Raw genomic sequence first — 10,787 nt, 5'->3', positions numbered from 1 at the left:
GGTGATAACGTTGATTTCCAAACGAGGGACTCTTTGGACAACTGCCTACTTGGATCTCAGCCTCAACAATCCTCTATTAGCTTATTCAGATTGGGTTGCTACCTTGTGAGGTATAACACACATTGGGTTGAGATTGTGATCTCTTTACCATCTGTATGATTGACTTGTTGAGATAGTGGATTGGACTCACTGATACTGTTCTATCAGTCATACTATTTCAGTGATAAGTCTGTCTCTCAAACAGAATAATTTGAATCTATAACCTAAAACACGAATGCAGAAATTTCACAAATTATAAGAAAATGTTAAAGAAAATAACCAATTAAACAAATTAGAACTAAATTTATCAATAAATAATAAATATAATTGTTAAAATGATTCATGAAAAATATTTTTTTTCTTATAAGAAATTAAAATCATTATGTTTGTAGCAGCTACGGCTATGTTGTTTCTGTCGAAGGAAAAAATCATTACATTTTTTTAAAAAAATTAAATTATTTGTACCTTTCAATAGAAATAACATTTTAATTTGTTGCATTCAAAAAAAACATTTTAATTTGTTTCTATCGATCGAAAGAGCAGAAACCATAAAAGCTTTTAAAAAATAAAGCTCTTTTGTTTGATTTTGTTTTGTATTTACCTTTTGAAAACAAAATTGTTGGGTAACATCAAGTAAATACTCCGTATTATGCAAAGATTCTTGAACCATATTTTGGAGTCATAAACTATTTGTCGGGGTATAATTTCAAGCAAGTTGTGTAAAAGCTGTTGACACTTTAAGCTCCCAATTGATTCCAGATTTCCTTGCCACTTTGTACATTTCTCCGCACAAAAAGTTATTAATTACTACCATAGTGAAATGGTTTTTAACTGTTAGCTGATTTGGTTAATTAGAGAGTATAACTAGTTGATAATATTAATTGATTGTAAAAAAATGTTTGGTAAATTAGTTATTAGCTGATAGTTGTTTGGTATAATTTCTTTATTCAAAAAACTAATTGAAAAAGTTGCTTTGAGCAGCTTTTTGAATTTTAATATTTTAAAGTTACAAAAAGATAATTAACCAAACACTTATATTAATTTTTTAACCAATTCTAACAATTAATAGTGATCAAATAAGCTAAAATTAACCTATAAACTAACTATTTTATCAAACGGAGCCTAAATATTGATCCGCTAACCACTTAAACTATCCGATGGGGATTGATCCGCTAACCACTTAAGCTATCCGATGGGGCGGTGATATGCATCATTAGCAATCATTATTTTGTGGACCATGGTACATACAAGTTGTGTGGACCAAATTTTGTCTACTGTAAAATAATGTACATTCAGTACAAAAATAATGTACATTCAGTAGAAAAATAATGTACATTGTATTCAGGGGATGTATATCATTTTTGTTCTAAATGTACATTATATTATACAATGTATATTCAGTACAAAAATAATGTACATTTAGTATATTAAAAATGTACTTATTGTTATGGTCCACATAACATTGTGTGGTCCATGGTCCACATAATAATTTGCCCATCATTAGGGCAAATTATGCTGTGCATCGGTATTGCACCATGCATGGTGCATACCGATGCACACGACGTCGTTTTTGAGTAAGGACGCGGTGTTTTATAAAAAAAAAAAAAAATCCGTTAACGGCGTTTATTTCCTTTTGAGTTTGTTTCCAAGTTTTCAACTCGATCGTTGGCAGTTGTTCGCTGTGGAATTGGCATTCGATATCACCGGAATCGCAATCGCAATCACAATCGCAAATCGCGATCGGAATACAAAGTGATTGTTAGATGGAGGATGGAACAGAGCAGACGAATTCCGCAGTTGGTGATTGGCATTCGATTCAAGGTGATCTTGCTATTGTTTTTGCATTTGTTCCTTTTGCTTTTTTGTATGATTTTGTGATTCATTATGATACAATTGTTGTTAGCAGTGATGTTTGTGTCTAGAATCTGCCATTTAGTTGTGCAAATATGTATACAAAATCACATAAGTATATATCCATAATTGTATAACAACAATTCCAGAATTTCAAAACAATAATTCCATAATTGCATAACTATATTTCCAGAATTGCATATCTATATATTCAGAATTAGCGGGGTACTCTGTTTTGGCAGTTTGTTGCGTATGTGTATCCAGAATTGTATAAGTATATTTCCATAATCACATAGCTATATATCCAGAATCTGTAGGTACTCTGTTTTTGCTGTTTGATGAACTGTTTGAAATAATGTTCACCATGTCTATATAATGTAGTTAGTAAGGCATTGTGGATGGTTCAGTGAGTTCAGATCAAGCAGATGTAGACGTTGATGGATCTTCATCAATTCCAGGTTTATTCATAGTGGTTTACCTTTTAATTAGAAAATTCTGGTTAGGAACTATAGTTTAATGGAAATGGTTATTATTGTGTTATATTTGCAGTTGATCAAGATTTGGTTGGGTTGGTAGTAAGTAATGCTGATGAGGCTTTTGAGTTGTATAACAATTATGCATATAGACTTGGTTTTAGTGTGAGGAAAGGTCATCAACGGTACAAAGGATCTACTAACACAATTCAAATGAAGAACTTTTGTTGTTCTAAGGCTGGTTATAAGGCAAACAGTGGGGTTAAGGCTTATTCCAAAATTGACACAAGGACAGGGTGTGGAGCGTTTGTTCAGTTTGGCGTGGGTGATGATGGGTTGTGGACAGTTACAAAACACGAGAAAGTGCACAATCACGAGTTATGTGTGTTCAACAAGAGTCATCTACTTCGTTCACATAGGAGTGTCGGAGATAATCAGCTCTTATATTTACATGGTTTGAAGGACAGTGGAGTTGCACTGGCAGATGGTATTAGGTTCCTAAAACACCAATCAGGGGGGTCCCCATTAGTTGGTTTCACCAATAGAGATGCTTATAATTCAATGGCGGCGGATACAGTCAAGCGATTGGATGGAACGGATTCTAACTCTTTAATTGAAATTTTTAGGAGGAGGCAATCTACCGAGACTGATTTTTTCTTTGATTTTGAACTTGATTTGGATGCAAGATTGTGCAGTATTTTTTGGAGGGATGGTCAAATGAGACGAGATTATGAGGTGTTTGGGGATTTGTTAGTGCACGATACGACATATCGCACAAACAAATATGATATGATTTGTGGCCCTTTCGTAGGGATGAATCACCATTGCATGAATGTAATGTTTGGATGCGGGATTTTTATGAACGGGAGGATAGAATCGTTTGTGTGGTTGTTTAAAGCGTTTTTAAGATCTATGGGTGGCAAGTGTCCACAGACTATTATGACAGATCAATGTGCAGCTATGGCTGCTGCTATATCTAAAGTGTTTCCAAAATCACGTCACCGTCTTTGCATATGGCATATTGGTGAGAATTCAAAGAAGCATATCAAGACGTTAAGGAACAATAAGGATTTCTTGGATATGTTTAACTACGTGTTGAAATACACAGAGACCGAAGCTGAATTTCAATTCTATTGGACAAGGTATGTTAGTAATTAATCGTTTTTATTGGATTATATTTCATATGTATGTAGTATTAGCCGTTCTGATCATTTAGTATATTTATTACAGATGTATATGAATTATGGATGTATAGTTTAACAATTATGGATGTATAGTATAGTAATTATGGATGTATAGCAGGTGAACTGACTGGTGGTCACTGGAAATGTAGTTTATGGATTATGGATGTATAGTGTATCAATTATGGATATATAGTATTTCAATTATGGATATATAGCAGTTGAATTGACTGGTTGTGCCTGGAAATGTAGTATATGGATTATGGATATATAGTCTATCAATTATGGACATATAGTATTCCAATTATGTATATATAGCAGTAGAAATTTTGAGCATGTGTTAGATGTGGTGATGTTGTTTGTTAATATTCTGCTTCATAAACATTTGGGATTTTGTCTTACCATTTTCAGGTTGGTGACTGACTATAAATGCCACAAGAATACTTGGTTAGAAAAGCTATATGACTGTAGGGAGAAGTGGTGTCCAGCATTTAATAAGGACTATTTTTCTGGGGGCATTTTGTCGTCACAAAGGAGTGAAACTACAAATCACTCGATTTCTAGAAGGTTGTCCAAGACAGCAAATCTTTGTGATTTCTATTCATCGTTTGTAAGCGTAATTTCTGAATGGAGAAGTAAAGGAGAATGGTGAAGACTTTCGGTGTGCTCAAGGGGTACCCGCTATGATGATGGAGCATGTGAAACTTCTTTCACATGCTAGAGAGGTATACACGAGTGAGATATATTTTCTTTTTGAGGAACAATTCATGAAAGGCAGTGCCTGTCATCAAGAAATGGTGTTGAATGATGGCTGTCAACAAAAGTATCACGTGTGGCGGCCAGATATAGATATTATAAGGCATGAGGTTAGTTTTAACCCAACCAACTTGGACATTTCTTGTAGTTGCAAGTTGATTTCTGAGTTGGGAATTCTATGTTGTCATTGTCTACGCATTCTTCATGTACATTGTGTTTCTAGTATCCCTGACAAATATATCCTTAAAAGATGGACTAAAACGGTTATTGATGGTAGGAATGTCAACATTGATTCTATGGTTTATAATGTTGGTGTCCCTCCATCAATTTGGGTGTTCGATATTAGTAGGAAATTTCAAAGATTAGTTGTTTCTAGTCAAGATAGTAGTGTAGCTAGGAAACTGTGTGACGAAGCTGTTGATGATGTTAAGAAAAAAGTTGAAGCCGAGATTGGGCATGTGCATATTGAAGTGTGTGGTGTTTCATCTTCAAGTGGTGGTGTACAAAATCCTTCAAGCCAGAGATTGAAAGTGAGCGTAATAAAAGGAGGAGTGATGTTATTGAAAAGAAGTACAGTCTTGCAAGGGGGAGAAGGAGTGCTACAAATAAAGCTGCATTGAGTACAAAGGGTGCTGTTCAGTCTTTGGTGTTGGACAACATATCCAAGCTTGCTGGGGATGGGTACCTCGTACATCCAAGTTCTTCGAGTTCAGATTTTGTTCAGTTTAGTAAGGGTTTAGATGACAACGTAGGTGTAGATTGAGAAATACAACTTGTTATCATTGATTTTATGCAATTCTGGACTTATAGTTTTGTAATTCTGGATATGTAGTTTTGCAATTATGGTTTTACAGTTATGCAGTTATGGAACTATAGTTATGCAATTTCGGAACTATAGTTATGAAATTATGGAATTATAGTTATGCAATTGTGGAATTATAGTCATGCAATTATGAAAGGTATGCAATTATGAAATTATAGTCATGCATTTATGCATGTGTAGTTTCCATAGTGATGGAATTTGTAGTTACCAAATTGTGGTGTATAGTTATACAATTATGGATGTATAGTTGTGCAATTATGGTATTATAGTTATGCAATTATGCAACTATAGTTATGCAATTATTGAATTATAGATATGCAATTATGGAATTATAGTTTTGAAAATATGAAATTATAGTTATGCAATTATGGAATTATAGTTATGCAATTATGGAATTATAGTAGTCATGCAATTATAGATTTCATACGTGAAAAAAAAAAAAAAAAAAAAAAAAAAAAAAAAAAAAAAGCTGCATAGATCAGAAGTAAATTGGTATTTAGTTATTAACATCATGCATTCACAGAGCCAAGTCACATTGTTAGTGTAGATCACAAAAACTTTCACATTGTTAGAATTCAGTCAACATGTTGAAGAATATTCATTCACTTCTTCTTGGAGACACCTTTGGCCGCTTGTAGAACCTTCCCCCTGACTGCGTTCATCCTCCACTTTATGATATTGGCAGCATATTTCGCTCGCAGTTCGTACATGAAGTTTGCCTATAAACAAAGAACATTAAGTAATTAGTCATTTGCAGTTTTTTTAATGTATTTTGAAAGTATAATATGTATTGTAGTCTTACATTCAAGCGCATATTTTTCTTGAATCCTGGCTGCCAGTCTTGTAGGGTCCCTCGGTATGTCTCCATATGCCGGAGTATATAGATTCCGCAATCAGTGACATTTCAGTGTTTGCCCAGTCCAACTTAAAGTACTCTATTGCAACTTTTTGCAATTTCACATACAAGGAGTGGCACTCGGCCTTAAGGTAACCACTGAATGCTTCAATCTGGTCAAAAAAGTTAGTTTAGTGTTGATAATGCTTTTAAGTCAATAGATAGGTAATGGTAAGAATGTCAAGGTTTTTTTTTTTTTTTATCAATTTTACCAATAAGTGTGGGCTGTTGCCATATTTGTCCTTCTCTGAAACATCAGCTGGTAACTCCTTGTTGTCCATGACCTGTACTTTATGTTCTTTCACGTTGAAGCAGACCAAGAAGTAGTGACCATGGCGATGAACTGGGAAAAATATCTAATTTCAATTCACAGTTAAAGCAATGTTAGTATTTTTTGGACATGATAAAGTCAAATTGGACATGGGCAATAGAACTTACTAAATCTGCATCACTAATGTCTAGGTTCCCGAAGCTGGTTATTTCATAGCTTAATCTCTCATTGAAATTCCTCCTTTTTATGTCAGCTGGGAGATCCTTCATCCACTGGTCATTGGGATCAATCTGAAGCTGTACACACAAATGCAAGAATGAGTAGTCATAATTCATATAATATTTGTTGAAAATGTTAAAGCTATACATACAGAATTATATAACTACACTTCCAAAATTGCATTACTATAGTTCCATAATTGCATAACTATAATTCCAGAATTACAAAACTATAAAACCAGGGCTTCACAGGTACACATCCAGAACTGAATAACTACATATCCATAATCTGAAAACTATATATTCATAATTTGTGAACACTTACATATACTAGGGTGGAAGAGTAGACCCGCTTTGTCTCCCCAACCGCACGGGACGTGTTTAGCAATGTAAAACGTAGGGACCAGACATCTAGGAAGATGCTCAGTATCTCACCATTGCACAGAGTTGCAAAACCATCCCTTGACAAGTAGTAATAACCATATCTGAACAATATCTCTCTACAATACAATAAATAAATAAATATAAGAACATAAATTAATGAATAAAATTCTTGTAAAATAGGTGGATGGAAACATACCCTCCCGGGTGCTCATTTGAGGCTTCCAAAAATGCGTAGTTTGAAACAACCTTTTCTTTGGGAGTTGCATTATGGATGGAGCCTTTGTTCTTAGTCCAGTATGGTGACCTTAAATAAAGTGGGATGTTTCTGAATTTGCGCACAGGTCTCTTTCTCACAGTAACATCCTCAACATCAGATTCACTTTCTTCCATAGCTCTGTTGTTCAGAAAAAACAGAGGCAGTTCATAACCTCACAAGTATAATTCCAGAATTGTATAACTACACTTCCATAATCTATAAACTATATGTCCATAATTTGAAAACTACATATCCATAATTGTAACAATCAATGTCAATAGTTGAATAAGAATATATTCATAATAATCAAACTTAATATTCATAATTTTTGACCAATTGAAAACCATATTCATAGTCTAAATCTGCATAAGAAAGCAGTAACCTACTTATCAAATTCATCAATCTCAGCAGCAGCTTGGGCAGCAGGGGTAGTAGGAGTGGTGGATTTTTCGAATGGCACTCTGATTAGTAATGGAGTTGCTTCCTTCTTCGTTGAGGTTGATACTCCTGCACTCCTCAGTCACCTCTTCTGATTATCTCATCAGGCATCTTGGTTGTTATGGGTGACCCTGACATGACATTCCACCTCTTCCTCCAGTCAGTTAGGAGCTTATTATATGCAAATGTAGAATTTTCCTCAGATTTTGTACCCTCCTCAACATCTCTCTTTCCCCGGGGGATCCCCAAGGTGTATTCAACATCCTCTTCACTGACATGCAGAATATCACCATCCAATATAAAGTCTGACTTGAAAACATCAAACCTTTTCAGAAGATACTCAACAAGTTGTGAATAATTGCTCGAGAATTGCAGATGTAGCAGCCCTACAAATCCCATATCAACAACATCATGTTTTTGATCTTGTGATAGACGTTGGACAAGCTCAGACATTTGTTTGGGACCCATCCGCGTACTGAAGTAATCCACGTCAGGGTCCCGTACTTGCTCTCGTTTTGGTGGTGGTGCCCTCTTTCTTTTGGGAGCTGCTGGTTGTTGCCTTGTGGAAGGCTCTGCAGGATCTTCTTGTGCAGGGGTGAGCTGAGCAGCCGGTGAGCTCCATATTACTCTGGTTTTGCTACTCTTTACCGACTTGATGAATTGCCCAAGCGTAGTGTCATCTCTCACATTTGAGTCTTCCATTTCTGCAAATAAAAAACATCAAGTAAGGTTCACAGAGTACTACATCCAAAACTGTATAACTACAATTCCATAAACGCACAACTATACTTCCAGAATTGTACAACTACAATTCCATAAACTCATAAATATACCCACAAGGCAAGTTATGCTAAAAAGGATTTGAATGCAGTTTGGTGCACAGAGTAAGGTTCACAGAGTACTACATCCAAAACTGTATAACTACAATTCCATAAACGCACAACTATACTTCCAAAATTGTACAACTACAATTCCATAAACTCATAAATATACCCACAAGGCAAGTTATGCTAAAAAGGATTTGAATGCAATCTGGTGCACAGAGTAAGGTTCACAGAGTACTACATCCAAAACTGTATAACTACAATTCCATAAACGCACAACTATACTTCCAAAATTGTACAACTACAATTCCATAAACTCATAAATATACCCACAAGGCAAATTATGCTAAAAAGGCATGAATGCAGTTTGGTGCGCAGAGTAAGGTTAACAGAGTACTACATCCAAAACTGTATAACTACAATTCCATAAACGCACAACTATACTTCCAAAATTGTACAACAACAATTCCATAAACTCATAAATATACTCATAAACCCATAATCATAATCATACACGTTCATAATCAAATAATTATACATTCATACAAGATTAAACAGTCTAAAACCCTAGTTTAAAATTACATAAACATATACTCAAAATCAATGCTTGTTTTGTGTAAATGCCTCATGTATCAACGTAAAATGCATTATACCTATTATAGGAAGAAGATGAGCTCTGCTGTACAGAGGAAGCGCTGTTGAATGTGTGATGATCGGAGGCCGGCGACAACAGTGATGATGAATGTGTGCGAAACCTAGAAAATGCTGAAGAAAAGCTAAGGAAATGGAGATGATCGAAGCGTTTGGGGAGGGTATCGTGTTGGAGAAGAAAGCAAGTGCGGAAGTGAAATGGAATGGGAGAGGAAACGAACGAATAAGGTTTTATATTTTTTTAAAAAAAAATCTGATTGGTGAAGTGAAACGGTGCCACTAACAGCACCGTTACTCCTAAACGACGTCATGTGCATCTGGATGCACCAAGAATGGTTCATATTAATGCAAAGCATAACGATTGCATCATTAGAACTACATTAGTTTGGTCCTATCTAGGGAGTAAGGTAGGTTTTTGGTGAAATTAGGCCACTGTGCGTCTGTGCATGTATCCACATAAATACATAATGGGCTTGTCTAGTAAAATATTAATTTCCAAGGGAAGTGGTGGGCTTGCATTTATTTTTTTCAAAAAAATAAAAATAAAATCCAAATCTAGTACATGATTCAGAGGGCCTACTCTATCAACATTGGCAAATTATACTATGGATTATGTTCTACATTGCAATATGGATCATGAATAAATATTCATTTTTAATATAGTAAAAGTATATTATTTATATACTGAAGGTTCATTATTTGGTGATATACCAAATAATGAACATTCAGTACACAAATAATGTATATTTAAAAAAATGAACGTTAGTGTATTAAAAAAATATATTATGTCAACGGTCCACCTTATAAGAGGAATCATGATCAATGATATAATGATGAGTTAATTCAAGCAAAGGTCTTCCGAGAATAGCGATTTTTCACAATTGATCCCCATCTTTTAATTTGGACAAATTTGATACTTGACTATCAAAATCTTTCTAATGTTGGTCCTTCTGTCAAATGACTGTTATTTGGACGTCAAAATAAGGGGTAAAACCGTCATTCCATCTGCTAATGTTGTCTTCTTCCTCTTCATTCCCTTCTCTATATGCAAATATTACCGGGCATCTTTAAAATCTGGAATCCTCTGCATACCGCTAAAAATGCCATCTTCAAAAACCGATTCACCGAATCAAGGCAAAATAACGCAAAGAAAAAACAATGAACAAGAACAACAAAAGTAGGAGAAACAAACAAACACGCAAGCAATCAACCAAGGTAGAGGCATATGCATATATACGGGATTGAGAGATCGCAAAAATGAGAGTTTTTGTCAGAATTTCAAAGCTGAATCGTGGAGAAGGAGAGAGAATGAGAGCTTTTTTTTTTTCTTCCCTTGGTGTCTCTGCCAACAAATGATCTTTACTGATTAGGTGGGTCTTGTGTTGTGGGACTCCCCCTCGTGGACTTGTTTAATAAGAAGTGGGTGCATTTCATTCTTGAAAATATATGGTGGAAACCACACTTGCGTACCAAAGATTCAATGTATTTGTCTATGAACCTCTAGCTTTTTGTAAGCAGAGAGGTGATCGAAAAGGAGGAGAGAAGAGAGGGTGAGAGTGACAACTAAGAAGAACCAGGAAGCCACAGTGGTAGTTACAGGCGGCACATTTTAGGGACGCCACTGTTCCCTCTTAGTCGCCGGGCATGAACTCACCGCACCCATCCGTAACGCTTCCTCCAATGTTAACCGCATGATTTTTCAGGCACTCCCGGTACCAGATCACACT

At 35.3% G+C, this 10,787-nt stretch overlaps 1 protein-coding gene across 1 annotated transcript; it reads left to right on the top strand.

Moving 5' to 3' along the window:
- The first annotated feature begins 1,802 nt into the window (after positions 1 to 1,802).
- On the top strand, positions 1,803 to 5,063 carry LOC109172139 (protein FAR1-RELATED SEQUENCE 12-like). The gene is made up of 8 exons (XM_019321290.1): positions 1,803 to 1,860; positions 2,298 to 2,348; positions 2,440 to 3,057; positions 3,175 to 3,387; positions 3,472 to 3,505; positions 3,956 to 4,192; positions 4,524 to 4,770; positions 4,818 to 5,063. The coding sequence occupies exons 1-8, from the start codon at positions 1,803 to 1,805 to the stop codon at positions 5,061 to 5,063; spliced, it is 1,704 nt and encodes a 567-aa protein (XP_019176835.1).
- Positions 5,064 to 10,787: the final 5,724 nt, after the last annotated feature.

Source organism: Ipomoea nil, unplaced genomic scaffold, assembly GCF_001879475.1.
Source record: "Ipomoea nil cultivar Tokyo-kokei standard unplaced genomic scaffold, Asagao_1.1 scaffold0143, whole genome shotgun sequence".
NCBI classification, from domain to species: Eukaryota; Viridiplantae; Streptophyta; class Magnoliopsida; order Solanales; family Convolvulaceae; genus Ipomoea; species Ipomoea nil.
Note: the sequence above shows the minus strand (reverse complement) of the source record. Positions and strands in the feature narration are given on the sequence as shown.